The sequence below is a fragment of the Mustelus asterias genome, chromosome 8 (assembly GCF_964213995.1).
Source record: "Mustelus asterias chromosome 8, sMusAst1.hap1.1, whole genome shotgun sequence".
Classification (NCBI taxonomy): domain Eukaryota; kingdom Metazoa; phylum Chordata; class Chondrichthyes; order Carcharhiniformes; family Triakidae; genus Mustelus; species Mustelus asterias.
This window is the reverse complement of record NC_135808.1, coordinates 4,265,774-4,284,948: the sequence shown is the minus strand read 5'-3', so window position 1 is coordinate 4,284,948 and position 19,175 is coordinate 4,265,774. Positions and strand designations below refer to the sequence as shown.

General features: G+C 51.6%; 1 protein-coding gene across 1 annotated transcript in view; it reads left to right on the top strand.

Annotated features, from left to right (window-relative positions):
* LOC144497627 (butyrophilin subfamily 3 member A1-like) overlaps nucleotides 1-19,175 on the top strand; it is a 101,923-nt gene that overhangs the window by 60,272 nt on the left and 22,476 nt on the right. Inside the window, exons 9-10 of the mRNA XM_078219068.1 lie at nucleotides 10,174-10,278; nucleotides 13,230-13,592. Of these exons, the coding sequence (XP_078075194.1) occupies nucleotides 10,174-10,278; nucleotides 13,230-13,592 (468 nt within the window). The remainder of the gene's footprint in view (nucleotides 1-10,173; nucleotides 10,279-13,229; nucleotides 13,593-19,175) is intronic.

Here is a 19,175-nt window from a genome sequence, read left to right as displayed (position 1 = left end):
GGTACTGGATGTCTCCGAGAGGGTAGGAAGCATATTTTAAAAGGAAGGTAGTCAAACGGATGTGATTGTACACATTGGGGGAAATGATGTAGGTAGGAAGAGCAGGGGGGTCATACGAGAGAAATTCAGGGAGTTGGGTGCTAGGCTAAAAAGTAAGACCTCCAGTGTAGCAATCTCTGGACTGCTCCCGGTGCCTAGTGCAAGTGAGGCTCGGAACAGGGAGATTCTACAGTTGAACGCGTGGCTAAAGGACTGGTGCAAGAGGGAGGGTTTTAAATTCATAGATAACTGGGAAATCTTCAAGTCAGGATGGCAACTGTACAGAAAGGATGGGTTACACCTTAACTGGAAGGGAGCAAATATCCTGGCTGGGAGTTTTGCTCGAGTGTTTCGGCAGGATTTAAACTAGTGTGGCAGGGGGGTGGGGAACAAAACAGGAGGTCAGTAAATACTGAGGCTGGGGTCGAGCTGGGGGCCAGGGCAAGGCTAGCTAAGAAGAGGAGCACTCTGGAGGAGGAGGACCTGACTGGGCCTGGAGGTCTGGAGTGCATCTGCTTCAATGCGAGGAGTGTAACGGGTAAAACAGACGAACTTAGGGCCTTAATGCTTGTGCGGAATTTGGATGTGGTTGCGGTGACGGAAACTTGGTTAAAAGAAGGACAGGACTGGCAGCTGAATATTCCGGGGTATCAGTGTTTTAGGCGAGACAGAGGAGGGGCTAAAAAAGGTGGGGGAGTAGCGATATTAGTTAAAGAGCATATTACCGCGGTGCAGAGGGTAGACAACTTAGAGGGGTCATGTACTGAGTCGCTGTGGGTGGAACTCAGAAACAGGAAGGGTGCAGTCACTATGCTGGGGGTGTACTACAGACCACCCAACAGCCCACGGGAAGTGGAGGAAAGGATATGTCAGGAGATTCTGGATAGGTGCAGAAAACATAGGGTAGTTGTAGTGGGGGACTTTAATTTCCCTGGCACAGACTGGAAAGTGCTGAGAGCTGGGGGACCGGACGGGGAGGAATTTGTAAAATGCGTACTGGAAGGTTCTTTGGAACAGTATGTAGATAGCCCGACTAGAGAGGGGGCTATACTGGACCTAGTTCTGGGAAATGAGCCCGGTCAGGTCGTCAAAGTTTCGGTAGGGGAACATGTGGCAAATAGTGACCACAACTCTGTTAACTTTAGGATAGTAATGGACAAGGATGAGTGCTGTCCTACGGGCAGGGTGCTAAATTGGGGGAAGGCTGACTATAGCCGGATTAGGCAGGAATTGGTGGATGTTGATTGGGAGAGGATGTTCGAGGGTAAGTCCGCGTCTGGCATGTGGGAGTCTTTTAAGGAACTATTGATAAGGCTGCAGGATAGGCATGTGCCTGTAAAAAGGAAAGATAGGAAAGGTAGGATTCGAGAGCCGTGGATAACCAGGGAAATTGAGGATCTGATTAAAATGAAAAGGGAGGCGTACGTTAGGTCCAGGCAACTGAAAACAGATGGAGCTCTGGAGGAATACAGAGAGAGTAGGAAAGACCTCAAACGGGGAGTTAGAAGGGCAAAAAGAGGGCACGAGATGTTCTTGGCAGGCAGGATTAAGGAGAATCCTAAGGCATTCTATTCATACGTTAGGAACAATAGAGTTGTCAGGGAGAAAATCGGACCTCTCAGGGACAAAGGAGGGGAATTATGCTTAGAACCCAAGGGAATAGGGGAGATCCTAAATGAATACTTTGCATCGGTATTCACGAAGGAGAGGGGCGTGTTAACCGGGAGTGTCTCGGAGGGAGGTGTTGACCCGTTAGAGAAAATCTCCATTACGAGAGAGGAAGTGTTAGGTTTTTTAGGGAACATTAAAACTGACAAAGCCCCAGGGCCTGATGGCATCTATCCTCGACTGCTCAGGGAGACGAGAGATGAAATTGCTGGGCCTCTGACGGAAATCTTTGTCGCTTCTTTGGACACGGGTGAGGTCCCTGAGGATTGGAGGATAGCGAATGTGGTCCCGTTGTTTAAGAAGGGTAGCAGGGATAACCCAGGAAATTATAGGCCGGTGAGCTTGACGTCCGTGGTAGGGAAGTTGTTGGAGAGGATTCTTAGAGACAGGATGTATGTGCATTTAGAACGGAACAATCTCATTAGTGACAGACAGCATGGTTTTGTAAGAGGGAGGTCGTGCCTTACAAATTTGGTGGAGTTTTTTGAGGAAGTGACAAAAACGGTTGATGAAGGAAGGGCCGTGGATGTCGTCTATATGGATTTCAGTAAGGCATTTGACAAAGTCCCACATGGCAGGTTGGTTAAGAAGGTTAAGGCTCATGGGATACAAGGAGAAGTGGCTAGATGGGTGGAGAACTGGCTTGGCCATAGGAGACAGAGGGTAGTGGTCGAAGGGTCTTTTTCCGGCTGGAGGTCTGTGACCAGTGGTGTTCCGCAGGGCTCTGTACTGGGACCTCTGCTATTTGTGATATATATAAATGATTTGGAAGAAGGTGTAACTGGTGTAATCAGCAAGTTTGCGGATGACACAAAGATGGCTGGAATTGCGGATAGCAAAGAGCATTGTCGGGCAATACAGCAGGATATAGATAGGCTGGAAAATTGGGCGGAGAGGTGGCAGATGGAATTTAATCCGGATAAATGCGAAGTGATGCATTTTGGAAGAAATAATGTAGGGAGGAGTTATGCAATAAATGGCAGAGTCATCAGGAGTATAGAAACACAGAGGGACCTAGGTGTGCAAGTCCACAAATCCTTGAAGGTGGCAACACAGGTGGAGAAGGTGGTGAAGAAGGCATATGGTATGCTTGCCTTTATAGGACGGGGTATAGAGTATAAAAGCTGGAGTCTGATGATGCAGCTGTATAGAACGCTGGTTAGGCCGCATTTGGAGTACTGCGTCCAGTTCTGGTCGCCGCACTACCAGAAGGACATGGAGGCATTGGAGAGAGTGCAGAGAAGGTTTACCAGGATGTTGCCTGGTATGGAGGGTCTTAGCTATGAGGAGAGATTGGGTAGACTGGGGTTGTTCTCCTTGGAAAGACGGAGAATGAGGGGAGATCTAATAGAGGTATACAAGATTATGAAGGGTATAGATAGGGTGAACAGTGGGAAGCTTTTTCCCAGGTCGGAGGTGACGATCACGAGGGGTCACGGGCTCAAGCTGAGAGGGGCGAAGTATAACTCAGACATCAGAGGGACGTTTTTTACACAGAGGGTGGTGGGGGCCTGGAGGGGGCCTGGAATGCGCTGCCAAGTAGGGTGGTGGAGGCAGGCACGCTGACATCGTTTAAGACTTACCTGGATAGTCACATGAGCAGCCTGGGAATGGAGGGATACAAACGATTGGTCTAGTTGGACCAAGGAGCGGCACAGGCTTGCAGGGCCGAAGGCCTGTTTCCTGTGCTGTACTGTTCTTTGTTCTTTGAAGGGGGGGAGGTTTAACACAGATATCAGAAGGACATATTTCACACAGAGGGTCGTGGGGGCCTGGAATGTGTTGCCGGGCAAGGTGGTGGAGGCGGACACACTGGGAACGTTTAAGACTTATCTAGACAGCTATATGACCGGAGTGGGAATGGAGGGATACAAAAGAGTGGTCTAGTTTGGACCAGGGAGCGGCGCGGGCTAATTGTTCCTTGTTTCTCGTTTCAAGGCTTCATTCTATGATCATCTTGCTGGTGCCAGTACAGAGCGAGACTGCGGATAGTTGGGAACCTGTCTCGGGGGCAGGGAATTCATATGGTGTTCATGGAAGTGGAAATGACTAGGGTTGGGAAGCATTTTCCGATCAGGGCCATTGTGATCTCCTGGACTCGTTTCGATCGCCTCAGGGGGTCGGAGAGGAATTTCCCAGATTTTTTTTTTTCCCCATATTGGCCCTGGGGTTTTTCACTCTGGGTTTTCGCCTTTCCCTGGGGATCACATGGTCTGGAATAGGGGGGTGGGGGTGAGTTAATAGGTTGTAATGAACAAAGCATCGTAGCTGTGAGGGACAGCTCGGTGGATAGGATATTGGTATGTAGATAGGCTGGAAAATTGGGCGGGGATCCTGGATTCAGGATTCAATCCTGGACCGGGGAGCGGCGCGGGCTTGGAGGGCCGAAGGGCCTGTTCCTGTGCTGTATTGTTCTTTGTTCTTTGTTCTGTGAAGTGCTAAAGGTGCTATATAAATGCAGGGTTTTGAGGTCAGGTTCTTCTTAGGCAGTCCCATGTGATTGAGGATGACTTGTTTGAACTCCAGTCCAGTGGGCTCAGAGATAATCCAGTACATGTTCTGCAGACATATTGGGGAGGCGATGGCCTACTGATATTGTTGCTAGACGATTAATCCAGAAACTCTGCTAATGTGACCCAGCGTTGAATCGCGTCATGGCAGATGGTGGAATTTGAATTCAAGAAAAAATATCTAAAATTGAGAATCTACTGATGACCATGAAACCATTGTCGTTTGTTGGAAAAAGCCATCTGGTTCACTCAGGTCCCTCAGGGTAGGAAATCTGTTGTCTTTAGCTGGTCTGGCCTACATGTGACTCCAGAGCCACAGCAATGTGATTAACTCTGAAATGGCCGAGTAAGCCACTCAGTGCAAGGGCAACTCGGGATGGGCAATAAATGCAGGCCAGCAACACCCATGTCCCATGAATGAATAAACCAAAATGGATTACACTGATAGGCTGCTGGATATAGATTAAATTTGGAATACCCTGTCTGATAGGCTGGTGAATGTAGATTAGTCCAACAAACTGGGGAATTGAATATTGATGTGGAGATGCCGGCGTTGGACTGTGATGAACACAGTAAGAAGTCTCACAACACCAGGTTAAAGTCCAACAGATTTATTTGGTAGCAAATACCATAAGCTTTCGGAGCGTTGCTCCTTCGTCAGATGGAGTGGAAATGTGAATATTAACAGGGAGTCCCCTCGGAGATTGTCTATATGCACAAGGAGTTCCCGGGGAGTGTATCTGTATTTACAGGGAGTTCCCTTGAAGTGTGTCTGTATGTAGAGGGGGTCCCCGTGGAGTGTGTTACTATTTACGGAGTGTATTACTATTTACAGAGGGTCCCAGGGGAATGGATCAGTATTTACAGGGTGTCCCCCAGGGAATGTGTCAGTATTTACAGGGGGCCCCTGGGAAGTGCGTCAGTATTTACAGGGGTTCCCTGGGGAGTGTGACAGTATTTGCAGTGGTTCCCTGGGGAGTGTGTCAGTATTTACAGGGGGTCCCTGGGGAGTGTGTCAGTATTTACAGGGGGTCCCTGGGGAGTGTGTCAGTATTTACAGGGGGTCCCTGGGGAGTGTGTCAGTATTTACAGCGGGTCCTTGGGGAGTGTGTCAGTATTTACAGGGGGTCCCTGGGGAGTGTGTCAGTATTTACAGGGGGTCTCTGGGTCGTGTGTCAGTATTTACAGGGGGTCTCTGGGGAGTGTGTCAGTATTTACAGGGGGTCCCTGGGGAGTGTGTCAGTATTTACAGGGGGTCCCTGGGGAGTGTGTCAGTATTTACAGGGGGTCCCTGGGGAGTGTGTCAGTATTTACAGGGGGTCCCTGGGGAGTGTGTCAGTATTTACAGGGGGTCCCTGGGGAGTGTGTCAGTATTTACAGGGGGTCCTTGGGGAGTGTGTCAGTATTTACAGCGGGTTCCTGGGGAGTGTGACAGTATTTACAGGGGCTTAAGAATTGTTGAATTCTGAGTGTGAATACCCTTTGAGTGATCCAGAATATTCTGGGCTGTACATTCTCTCAAAAGACTTCCCTGTAAAATGGTCACACCACACACAGGAGCCACACCCACCCTCACTGCACTAGTTCCTGTTGCTTTAGCTTCCTCTAACTGGCTCTAAGAAGCTGTTGAGAGACTTTGCACTCTCTGTACACCCATGACCTTCAGATCAAACAGTCCAACAGGCTAAATACAGAAAGAGCCACACTGAACCCAGGCTACAGTCTGATAGAGGGAGACAGTGTCTGACACACACACACACAGATGTCTGATAAACTCTGGGTGCGGGGGACACAGAGTGTCTGATTAATCTTGGGTGGATACGCTAACACACACAACCCTAAATGTGAAAGTCGGAGTAGATTAACAAGCATTCCCAGTACTGCCTGGAGAAGGCAGGAAAACAGATGTAGTTTGAAGGGTTCTATATTTGTATTTAACTATTGGAAACACAGTACAGTTTAAGTGGGTTTAATTCAGTGCAGTGTGGAAGGGTAAACCTATCGTGTTAGACAAAGGTGTTTGCATGGGGAGGGATTTGGTTTCAGTTAAAACTGGGCTTTTATTGAGCTTAGAGATTGTTACAAAGTGAAAACTAAACAATCTGGAACATTGATCAAGGAGTGATTATTTTAGCAAGCTCCTCAAATGAGGCCTTATGGGTAGAACCTAGAAACATAACGGGGGCAGTCACATTGCTGGCAGTGTATTATAGACCTCCAAACAGTCAGGGAGGGATAGAAGAGTAGATATGTGGGCAAATCTCTGAGAATTGTTCGGATAATAGGGTAATAATAATCAGGGATTTCAACTCCCCCAATATTTTTTGGGACAGTCAAAGTGTGAAAGGCTTAGAGGGGGCAGAATTCTTAAAATGCGTCCAGAGAGCTTTTTGAGCCTTCAAGAGAGTGGGCGGTGCTGAACCTTATTTTAGGGAATGAATGTGGGCAGGTGGTAGAGGTGTCAGTGGGGAACATTTCAGTAGCAGTGACCACAACTCGGTAAGATTTCGGGTAGTTATGGGAAAGAACAAAAGTATACCAGAAATAAGGTTTTCTGAATTGGGGGAAGGCTGATTTGAATAGGATAAGATAGGATCTGGCCAAAGTTAACTGGGAGCAGATACTTGTAGGAAAATATATATCAGAGCAGTGGGATTCATTCAAAAAGAAAATAGAGAGAGTACAGGGCCACATGTTCCCCATGAAAGTGAAGAGGGGGAGCAACAAGTCCAGAGAACCCTGGATGTCAAGGGATAGTCATGATGTGGAGATGCCGGCGTTGGACTGGGGTGAACACAGTAAGAAGTCTCACAACACCAGGTTAAAGTCCAACAGGTTTATTTGGTAGCAAATACCATAAGCTTTCGGAGCGCTGCTCCTTCGTCAGACCTGGCTGGCTTTAGGGATTCGCATTCTAATCAGTATTCTGTAACTTGATGTTGCGTCGCTGTGCACTGTTTGAGAGCACATTTCCACTCCATCTGACGAAGGAGCAGCGCTCCGAAAGCTTATGGTATTTGCTACCAAATAAACCTGTTGGACTTTAACCTGGTGTTGTGAGACTTCTGACTGTGTCAAGGGATAAACACAGTAAGAGTTTTAACAACACCAGGTTAAAGACCAACAGGTTTATTTGGTAGCAAATGCCATTAGCTTTCGGAGCGCTGCTCCTTCGTCAGATGGAGTGGAAATGTGCTCTCATACAGGGCACAGAGGCAGGCTATCCTGTCTGGAGACAATACACATCTCTTTAACCTGTGCTTAATGCTCCCTCCACCCACATTGACTGTATCTTTAAGATCTGGGTGGCTGTAGGGATTCGCATTCTAATCAGTATTCTGTAACTTGATTTCTGTGTCTCTGTGCACTGTTTGAGAGCACATTTCCACTCCATCTGACAAAGGAGCAGCGCTCCGAAAGCTTATGGTATTTGCTACCAAATAAACCTGTTGGACTTTAACCTGGTGTTGTTAAAACTCTTACTGTGTTTACCCCAGTCCAACGCCGGCATCTCCACATCATGTCAAGGGATATCCAGGGTTGGATGAGGAAAGAAAAGGGAAGCTTGTGGTGGGTTCAGGGAGCTCAAACTTAGGAAGCCCTGGAGGAGTATAGAAAATGAAGAGGGGGGTGGGGGGGGGACTTAAAAGACTGGTGGGCAAAATAAAGGAAAATCCCAAAGTGTTTTATAAGTATAATAAGAGCAGGAGGATGGCCAGGGGTAGAATAAGGTCCATCAGGGATCTGAGTGGCAGTCTGTATGTCGAGCCAGAAAACATAGGTAAGGCTTTAAATGAATACTTTCCATCTGTGTTCACAATGGAGAAGGATGATGTGGGTCGAGAAATCAGGGAGTGTGATATAATTCACATAGCATTGACAGGGAGGAGGTGTTAGCGGGTGTAAAAGTGGATAAATCCCCAGGCCCAGATGAGATATATCCCAGGCTGATGTGTGACACAAGGTAGGGGATTGCAGCGGCTCCGACCCCAATTTTCAAATCCCATCCGGCCACAGGAGAGGTGCCAGAGGACTGGAGGGCAGCTAATGTGGGACCATTATTCACAAAGGGAAGTAGGTAAAAACTAGGAAATTACCGGCCAGTGAGTCTAACTTCAGTAGTGGGGAAACTATTGGAAAAAATTCTGAGGGATAGAATTAATCTGCACTTGGAGAGAAAAGGATTGATCGAGAATAGTCAGCATGGCTTTGTCAGGGGGAGATCATATCTAACATATTTGATTGAATTTTTTGAGGAGGTGTGTAGGTGAGGGTAGTGCAGTTGATGTAGTCTACATGGACTTCAGTAAGGATTCTGACAAGGTCCCACCTGGGAGGCTGATGAAGAAGGTGAGAGCCCATGGGATCCAGGGGAATTTGGCAAATTGGATCCAAAATTGGCTCAGTGGCAGGAGGCAGAGGGCGAGGGCCGAAGGTTGTCCTGCTGCCTGGGAGCCTGTGTCCAGTGGTGTTCCACAGCGATCGGTGCTGGCTCTCTTGCTGTTTGTAGTGTATATTAATGACTGAGAGGAGAATGTGGGAGGCTTGATCAGTAAATTTGCAGCTGACACAAAGTAAATAGTGAGGAGGAAAGCCTTAGATTACAGGACGATATAGGTGGGCTGGTTAGACGGGCAGAACAGTGGAAAATGGAATTGTACCCTGAAAAGTGTGAGGTGATGCATTTTGGGGGGAGTAACAAGGTAAGGGAATATACAATGAACGACAGGCCACTTGGAAGTACAGAGGACCAGAGGGACTTTGTTAATTTTGAAACGTGTATTCATTTGTGAACCTAAGGGGGAATAAAGAAGTATTGTATTATAATCCAACTTTTCATGTGTGATAAATATTGTTTTCTTGTTAAATGAATTAGCTGTGACTCTGTTCGTCTACATTTTCTATAAGAAAGTACAAGTTCTGAACCTTTGAACAAGCCTTCCATTCTGAAATCTTTCCATTCAGTCGTGACACTAACTGGGATCGGAACAACGAGGTTGAATGTCAAACTCCGAATCCTCCTGACACGCGAGTGGTTGTAAGTCGAAGTGGGAAAGATTCCTTGATGTGGAGTGTTGTTCCTCGCGCTATATTGACCACAGATTCGATTAGCTCACTCACCTGACTCCCAGATAAGATTTTAAACCTCTTGTCCTTGTTTACAAATCCATCCAGATCCTTGCCCCACCCCCCCATCCCTGTAATCTCTAGTTCCAGAGCGTCTGAACGCAGTGTCAGAGATTCTACGCTCCTCGAATTCTGGCCTCTCGAGCATCCCCTGACTTCAATCGCTCCATCATTGCTTGACTTATCTACAGTTATCTTCAGCTCAGGAACTCCCCCTCCCCAAACCCCTGGGCCTCTCTACCTATCTTCCCTCCTTTAGAACGCTCCTTCAAACCTCCCTCTTTGACCAAGGCTTTGGACATCTGATCTAATATCTCCAGCTTTGGTTCGGTGTCACACTTCACCGTTTAAATTGACCCTCTTGTGAAGAGCTTGTGAAAATCAGTGGTGGCACACTGGTTAGCACTACTGCCTCACAGCGCCAGGGACTCTGGATCAATTCCCGGCTTGAAAGACTGTGCAGAGTCTGCACGTTCTCCCTGTGTCTGCGCAGGTTTCCTCCGGGCGCTCCAGTTTCCTCCTGCGCTCCAAAGATGTTAGGGGGATTAGCTATGCTAAATTGACCCTTATTGTCCAAAGAGTGTAGGTTAGGGGGATTAACCATGGGAAATGTGTTTTGGGGATAGGGTGGGGGAGAGAGCCTGGGTAAGATGCTCTTTCAGTGAGTCAGCGCAGACTTGATGGGCCAAATGGCCTCTCTCTGCACTGTAGGGGTTCTATGGATTCTATGTTAAAGGAGCTATATCGATAGAAGTTGCTGTTGTAGTTGTTTCTTTCATGAGCAAAGAAGTTTAATGTCGAACCCTAATGCAAGCCTCTTATCTTTCAGGGCCTGCACGTTCAGGCTTTGGGGTTTCACTGAGGATGTCCTGGAGGATTGGGCCCTGGGCCCTGTCTCTGATTCTCCTCCTCAGGATCCATTCTGCACTGACAGGTGAGAGACAGCACTGCTGAGATACCTCCGCCCCCTCACTCAATATTGATGTACGCATGAGGCCGCCTTTTCAACAGGACAGTTGTCTACTGTTACAATCCCCGTGGAGGGAAGCAAATTTCCTGGGCAAAGAATCACAGAGCAAGATTTCACATTTTAAGACTTTTACTATAACAAACACATTAAAATCAACATTGACTAAAAATTACCGAGCAGGCAACTAATACACTAAACTACAGAGATTGTATTCCCATTAACTTCTTAATAGAACCAAATATTTCATGCCACGTTTATACATTACATTGCAATCTTGCAGAAATATCTTGTCCTTTAAGTTCCGAGCTCCTCCCAGCTTTAGCAGGATCTCTTCTCTCAGGGTGAATCTTCCAGAGTTCCCTCCTTCATTCAATCTCTGACCATCATCAAATGCACTTTCAGTAGTGAGGTGTTCTCTGGCAGTTCCTTGCAAGCCTTCAGAATGCATGGTCCCTTGTAACAGGGGTTCTGAATTCACCAGCACTCTGCTTGGCAGTTAACACCAAAACAGCCCCTTTTTTTCCAGCACCTGCTGTCAGTCTTCTTTCCCAAGCTCTTTGTCTGACTGACTGTACGTCTGTACAGTAGCAAGGACACCTGTTTCCTACTCTGTGTCTAGGCGTTAAAACTTGCACCTTATTTTTGAGAAGTTTTGATCTGGGCCCCATGTCCCCATGGCAGCCAGGTCCTGTGGGTTTGTCTCCGGCCTTGTTTTAGAGGAGGTCACAATTTCCTCTCAAAGATGAATATTTTATTTTGTATTAAAGGATGAATATTTTAAAGAATATTGTCTTATTAAGTCTCACACATGTGACACTGCTCACAGCTTAGGCCGAGTGCAAAGTCCCTCGGTACAACTAACTAACGTTAGAACTGTTTGAATCTCCCTCCATTGCTAATTTTCACTTACTGAAAGGCCTTGGGAAAACTTAGGACGCCCGAAATACTCCAGAGTCACTGTTGCAATCTGGGAAATGTGGCAGCCAATACTCACACAGCAAGATCCCACAAACCGCCATGAGATGATGGCATGATGATCTGTTTCGAGGTATAGATAAGGTGAACAGTTGGAAGCTTTTTCCCAGGGCAGAAATGACAATTACAAGGGGGCACAAGTTCAAGGTAAGGGGGGACAGTTCAGTAGAGATGTGCTGGGGGGAAGATTTTTTACATCGAGGGTGGTGGGGGCCTGGAATGCACTGCTAAGTGAGGTGATTGAGGCAGACACATTAGCGACATTTAAGACTTATCTGGATAGAGACATGAACAGGCGGGGAATAGAGGGATACAGGCGGTTGGTCTAGATAGGACAATGTGATTGGTGCAGGCTTGGTGGGTCGAAGGGCCTGTTCCTGTGCTGTACTGTTCTTTGTTCTTTGTATTGCTTGTTGGATTAATGATGATCTGGGAGAACTTTTCACGGAAGTAATAGCAGAGTGACACCAAGAGGACAGACACCCAAATATCCCACCCGAAAGCTACACGCCTGACAGTGCAGCACTCCCTCAGTGCTGTGCGCAGAGTGTTGCTCTACATTTATGCCCCCGTGACTTTGGAGTGGGGATTTGAACCCACAACCTTTCAACGTGGAGGCGGGAGTAAATGGCTGACCATCACGTGTTTAATGGGGTAAAACACACTGAGATACCCAATGAGAAGAGAAACTCCTTCGCTGGGATTATTGTCTACCTTTAAATCCTCTGAATTTGGGATGTAGTGGAATCCATTCCAGACGGGGATCTTGGGCAGGAAGGGAATACTGTGAACAGTTTTGGTCCCCTTACCCAAGGAAAGATATACTGGCTTTGGAGGCAGTCCAGAGAAGGTTCGCTAGGTTGAACCCGGGTATGGAGAAGAGGTTGAGTGGGCTGAGCTTGTACTCACTGGAGTTTAGGAAAATGAGAGGTGACCTTATTGATACATATCGGATTCTCAGGGGGGTTGACAGTGTAGACACTGAGAGGTTGTTTCCCCTTGTGGGAGAGTCCAGGACCAAACAGCATATTCTCAGAATCAGGGGTTGCCCATTTAAGACAGAGATGAGGAGAAATTTCCTCTCAGGCGTAGTGAATCTAAAGAATTCTTTACCACAGAGGGCTATAGAGCTGGCTCATATGTTCAAAGCTGAGATAGTCCGATTTTTAATCAATTATGGAGTCGAGGGTTATGTGGCTAAGGCAGGTAAGTGGAGTTGAGGATTTTCGCATCAGAAATTTTTTCACACAGAGGGTGGTGAGTGTCTGGAACAAGCTGCGAGAGATGGTAGTGGAGGCGGGTACAATTTTGTCTTTTAAAAAACATGGGTAAGATGGGTATAGAGGGATGTGGGCGAAGCGCGGGCAATTGGGATTAGCTTAGTGGTTTAAAAAGAGGATAAGTTGGGCCGAAGTGCCTGTTTCCACGCTGTAAACCTCTATGAGTCATGATTTCAGTGAATGGCAGAGCAGAGTTGATGGGCTGAATGGCCTCCTCCTCCTCCTCCCCACCTTCTTGCGATTCCCATCGATCGGAATTGGACCCTGTGCCACACAGAGATGGGAAATGGAAATCCTAGACAAAGAGGAAAGGTTTAAGGAGCAGTTTGAATAAGGAGAGAGAGGGTGGAGAGGTTTAGGAAGGGGAATCCGGGGAATTCCGGCCTCGCCAATGGAAGGCATGGCCGCTAATTGGTGGAATGATGGAAATCGGGGGAGGGGGGGGAATGAGAAGAGGCAGCGGATTGGAGGAGCCCAGTGATCTTGGTCCATCTCAATTGGCTGACACATTCCCTCATTATAACAGTGTCCATACGATTGGCTATTTGGGATTTCCTGTGGTCATGAGTGGAGCTATATTAATGCAGCTTCTTTGCGGATGTTGTTGTATTGCTGTTCTCAGTGAATGGATTTAACACCGGCGATTTCCCTCTCGTCCAGTTCCAGATACCGTGTTCAAGGTGACGGGACCCAAAGACCCTGTCATTGCCATGATTGGTGGGGTGGCAGTGTTGGAATGCCAGCTGATTCCAGAGAAGCCCGTGGCGGGCATGGAGTTGCAGTGGGTTCGCAGTGATTTAGATCGTCACATCCCCATTCGCAAGTACACCTTTGGGTCGGGTGTGGACAAGCAACAGGCTGAGGCCTACATGAACAGGACTGAGTTCTTTGAGACGGCCTTTAACCAGGGCAATGTCTCCCTCAAAGTCAAGGATGTGAGGCTGGACGATGAAGGCGAATATCTCTGCATGGTCGAGCAAAAGAGTGCCATCGAGCAGACGTCCGTGAAGCTGACTGTCGCCAGTAAGTCAGCGGCAGTCACTGAGGGCTCCTCTCCTCCCTGTCACTCACACACCCCATCCTCTCCCCTCACTGCCCTCAACTCACCATCCTCTCCCCTCACTGCCCTCAACTCACCATCGTCCCCCCTCACTGCCCTCACTCTGCCCTCAACTCACTATCCTCTCCCCTCAGTTCCCCTCACTGTCAGTCACTCTGCCCTTAACTCACCATTCACTCCCCTTCCCGATCACTCTCCGTCCCCCCGATCACTCTCCGTCCCCCCGATCACTCTCCCCCCCCCCCCCCCCCCCGATCACTCTCCGTCCCCCCCGATCACTCTCCGTCCCCCCCGATCACTCTCCGTCCCCCCCGATCACTCTCCGTCCCCCCCGATCACTCCCCTTCCCGATCACTCTCCGTCCCCCCGATCACTCTCCGTCCCCCCGATCACTCTCCGTCCCCCCCAATCACTCCCCTTCCCGATCACTCTCCGTCCCCCCGATCACTCTCCGTCCCCCCGATCACTCTCCGTCCCCCCGATCACTCTCCGCCCCCCCCGATCACTCTCCGCCCCCCCCGATCACTCTCCGTCCCCCCCGATCACTCTCCGTCCCCCCCGATCACTCTCCGTCCCCCCCGATCACTCTCCGCCCCCCCCCGATCACTCTCCGCCCCCCCCGATCACTCTCCGTCCCCCCCGATCACTCTCCGCCCCCCCGATCACTCTCCGCCCCCCCCGATCACTCTCCGCCCCCCCCCGATCACTCTCCGCCCCCCCCCGATCACTCTCCGCCCCCCCCCCGATCACTCTCCGCCCCCCCCGATCACTCTCCGCCCCCCCCCGATCACTCTCCGCCCCCCCCGATCACTCTCCGCCCCCCCCGATCACTCTCCGCCCCCCCCGATCGCTCTCCGCCCCCCCCGATCGCTCTCCGCCCCCCCCGATCACTCTCCGCCCCCCCCGATCACTCTCTGCCCCCCCCGATCACTCTCCGCCCCCCCCGATCACTCTCCGCCCCCCCCGATCACTCTCCGCCCCCCCCCCCCGATCACTCTCCGTCCCCCCCCCCGAGCGGGAATGGGACTCGTTGCCAGTGTCGGGCAGTGGGCTCAGAGAGTGAGCGCGGAAAGGGACTCATAGATAAGAGAGAAGGGCATTGTGGGTGACAGTGACTGAGTTAGCTGGGGGATGATGGAGATGTGAATGGAACCCAAACACCAGCATGGGCTGGTTGGGCCGAATGGCCTGTTTCTGTGCAGTCTGCCCTTCGGATTCTGACTGCTGCACAACCGCCAATGGTGGAGCGATTAAAATCAGAGACTTTCAAGTGGAGCAAATTAATAGGAGAGGGGGTGAGATGGAGGAGGTTATGGGGAGGGGGTGGGATGGAGGTGGTTACGGAGATGGGGAATGGGTGAGATGGAGGAGGTTATGGGGAGGGGTTGAGATGGAGGAGGTTACGGAGATGGGGAGGGGGTGAGATGGAGGAGGTGATGGGGAATGGGTGAGATGGAGGTGGTTACGGAGATGGGGAGGGGTTGTGAGATGGAGGAGGTTATGGGGATGGGGAGGGGGTGAGATGGAGGAGGTTATGGGGAGGGGGTGAGATGGAGGAGGTTATGGGGATGGGGAATGGGTGAGATGGAGGAGGTTATGGGGATGGGGAATGGGTGAGATGGAGGAGGTTATGGGGATGGGGAATGGGTGAGATGGAGGAGGTTATGGGGATGGGGAATGGGTGAGATGGAGGAGGTTATGGGGATGGGGAATGGGTGAGATGGAGGAGGTTATGGGGATGGGGAATGGGTGAGATGGAGGAGGTTACGGAGATGGGGAGGGGTTGTGAGATGGAGGAGGTTATGGGGATGGGGAGGGGGTGAGATGGAGGAGGTTACGGAGATGGGGAGGGGTTGTGAGATGGAGGAGGTTATGGGGAGGGGGTGAGATGTAGGATGTTATGAGGGTGGGGAGGGGGTGAGATGGAGGAGGTTATGGGGATGGGGAGGGGGTGAGATGGAGGAGGTTATGAGGGTGGGGAGGGGGTGAGATGGAGGAGGTTATGAGGGTGGGGAGGGGGTGAGATGGAGGAGGTTATGGAGATGGGGAGGGGGGTGACCAGCCACGGAGGGGTGAGAGTTTTCAAATCAGGACCTCAATTGATCGGGAACCAGTGCAGGTCAGTGAGCAGAGAGTGAGCGGGTAACAGGACTCGTCGCCAGTGTAGGGCAGTGAGCAGAGAGAGTGAGCGGGTAACAGGACTCGTCGCCAGTGTAGGGCAGCGAGCAGAGAGTGAGCGGGCAACGGGACTCATCACCAGCACAGGGCAGTGAGCAGAGAGAGGGAGCGGGGCACGGGAATCATCGCCAGTGTAGGGCAGTAAGCAGAGAGAGTGAGCGGGAATGGACTCGTCGCCAGTGTAGGATAGTGAGCAGAGAGAGTGAGTGGGGAACGGGACTCGGCGTTAGTGTAGGGCAGTGAGCAAAGAGAGTGTGCGGGGAATGGGACTCGTCACCAGTGTAGGGCAGGGAGCACAGAGAGCGAGTGGGAAAGGAACCCGTCGCCAGTGCAGGGCAGTGACACAGAGTGTGAGCGGGGAATGGGACTCGTTGCCAGTGTAGGGCAGTGAGCAGAGAGAGTGTGCGTGGAACGGGACTCGTCGCCAGTGTAGGGCAGTGAGCAGAGAGAGTGAGCGGGAACGGGACGCGCCGCCAGTGTGGGGCAGTGAGCAGTGAGACCGAGCGGGGAAGGGGACTTGTCGCCAGTGTAGGGCAGTGAGCAGATCGCGTGAGCGGGAATGGGACTCGTTGCCAGTGTAGGGCAGTGGGCTCAGAGAGTGAGCGCGGAAAGGGACTCATAGACAGTGTAGGGCAGAGAACATATAGTGAGCGGGGAATGGGACTCGTCGCCAGTGGAGGGCAGTGAGCACAGAGAGTGAGTGCGGAATGGGACTCACTGCCAGTGCAGGGGAGTGAGCAGAGAGAATGAGCGGGGAACGGGAGTGAGTGGGAATGGGATTCGTCGCCTGTGTAGGGCAGCGAGCATTGAGAGTGAGCGCGGAACAGCACTCACTGCCACTGTAGGGCAGTGAGCACAGAGAGTGAGCAGGGAATGGGCCTCGTCACCAGTGTAGGGCAGTGAGCAGAGAGAATGAGCCAGAAATGGGAGTGAGTGGGAACGGGATTCGTCGCCTGTGTAGGGCAGCGAGCATTGAGAGTGAGCGCGGAACAGCACTCACTGCCACTGTAGGGCGGTGAGCAGAGAGAGTGAGCGGGAACGGGACTCATCGCCAGTGTAGGGCAGTGAGCAGAGAGAGTGAGCGGGAACGGGACTCGTCGCCAATGTAGGGCAGTGAGAGTGAGCAGGAACGGGACGCGCTGCCAGTGTAGGGCAGTGAGCACAGAGAGTGAATGGGGAACTGGACTCGTCGCCAGTGTAGGGCAGGGAGCACAGAGAGTGAGTGGAAATGGGACTTGTCACCAGTGTAGGGCAGTGAGCACAGAGAGTGAGTACGGAATGGGACTCACCGCCAGTGCAGGGGAGTGAGCACAGAGAGTGAGCAGGAACGGGACTTGTCGCCAGAGTAGGGCAATGAGCAGAGAGACCGAGCGGGGAAGGGGACTCGTCGCCAGTGTCGGGCAGTGAGCAGAGAAAGTGTGCAGGGAACAGCACTTGCCGCCAGTGTAGGGCAGTGAGCAGAGAGAGTGTGCGGGGAACGGCACTCACCGCCAGTGTCGGGCGGTGAGCAGAGAGAGTGGGAACGGCTCTCGCCTCCAGTTTAGAGCAGTGAGCAGAGATAGTGTGCGGGGAACGGCACTCGTCGCCAGTGTAGGACAGTGAGCAGAGAGAGTGAGCGGGAACAGGACTCGCCTCCAGTTTAGAGCAGAGAGTGTGTGCGGGGAACGGCACTCGTCGCCAGTGTCGGGCAGTGAGCAGAGAGAGTGAGCGGGGAACGGCACTTGTCGCCAGTGTCGGGCAGTGAGCAGAGAGAGAGTGAGTTACGGGACTCATCGCCAGTGGAGGGCAGTGAGCAGAGAGAGTGAGCGTGAAAGGGACTCGTCGCCAGTGTAGGGCAGTGAGCAGAGAGAGTGAGCGGGGAACGGGACTCGTCGCCAGTGTAGGGCAGTGAGCAGAGAGAGTGAGCGGTAACGGGATGCACCGCCAGTGTAGGGCAGTGAGCAGAGAGAGTGAGTGGGGAACAGGACTCGTCGCCAGTGTAGGGCAGTGAGCAGAGAGAGTGAGCGGGGAATAGGACTCATCGCCAGTGTAGGGCAGTGAGCAGAGATAGTGAACGGGGAACAGGAGTCGTCGCCAGTGTAGGGCAGTGAGCAGAGAGAGTGAGTGGGGAATGGGACTCGCTGCCAGAATAGGGCAGTGAGCAGAGAGAGTGAGCGGGGAATAGGACTCGTCGCCAGTGTAGGGCAGTGAGCAGAGAGAGTGAGCGGAGAAGAGGACTCGTCGCCAGTGTAGGGCAGTGAGCAGAGAGAGTGAGCAGGGAATAGGACTTGTCGCCAGTGTAGGCCAGTGAGCAGAGACAGTGAACGGGGAACGGGAGTCGTCACCAGTGTAGGGCAGTGAGCACAGAGAGTGAGCGGGGAATAGGACTCGTCGCCAGTGTAGGGCAGTGAGCAGAGATAGTGAACGGGGAACGGGACTCGTCGCCAGTGTAGGGCAGTGAGCAGAGAGAGTGAGCGGGGAATAGGACTCGTCGCCAGTGTAGGGCAGTGAGCAGAGAGAGTGAGCGGGGAACGGGAGTCGTCGCCAGTGTAGGGCAGTGAGCAGAGAGAGTGAACGGGGAACTGGACTCATCACCAGTGTAGGCCAGTGAGCAGAGACAGTGAACGGGGAACGGGACTCGTCGCCAGTGTAGGGCAGTGAGCACAGAGAGTGAGCGGGGAACAGGAGTCGTCGCCAGTGTAGGCCAGTGAGCAGAGACAGTGAACGGGGAACGGGAGTCGTCGCCAGTGTAGGGCAGTGAGCAGAGAGAGTGAGCGGGGAACGGGAGTCGTCGCCAGTGTAGGGCAGTGAGCAGAGAGAGTGAATGGGGAACTGGACTCATCACCAGTGTAGGCAGTGAGCAGAGAGAGTGAGCGGGGAACGGGAGTCGTCGCCAGTGTAGGGCAGTGAGCAGAGAGAGTGAATGGGGAACTGGACTCATCACCAGTGTAGGGCAGTGAGCAGAGAGAGTGAGCGGGGAATAGGACTCGCCGCCAGTGTGGGGCAGTGAGCAGAGAGAGTGAGCGGGGAACTGGACTCGTCACCAGTGTAGGCAGTGAGCAGAGATAGTGAACGGGGAACTGGACTCGTCGCCAGTGTAGGGCAGTGAGCAGAGAGAGTGAATGGGGAACTGGACTCATCACCAATGTAGGGCAGTGAGCAGAGAGAGTGAGCGGGGAATAGGACTCGCCGCCAGTGTGGGGCAGTGAGCAGAGAGAGTGAGCGGGGAACTGGACTCGTCACCAGTGTAGGCAGTGAGCAGAGATAGTGAACGGGGAACTGGACTCGTCGCCAGTGTAGGGCAGTGAGCAGAGATAGTGAACGGGGAACGGGAGTCGTCGCCAGTGTAGGGCAGTGAGCAGAGAGAGTGAGCGGGAACGGGACTCATC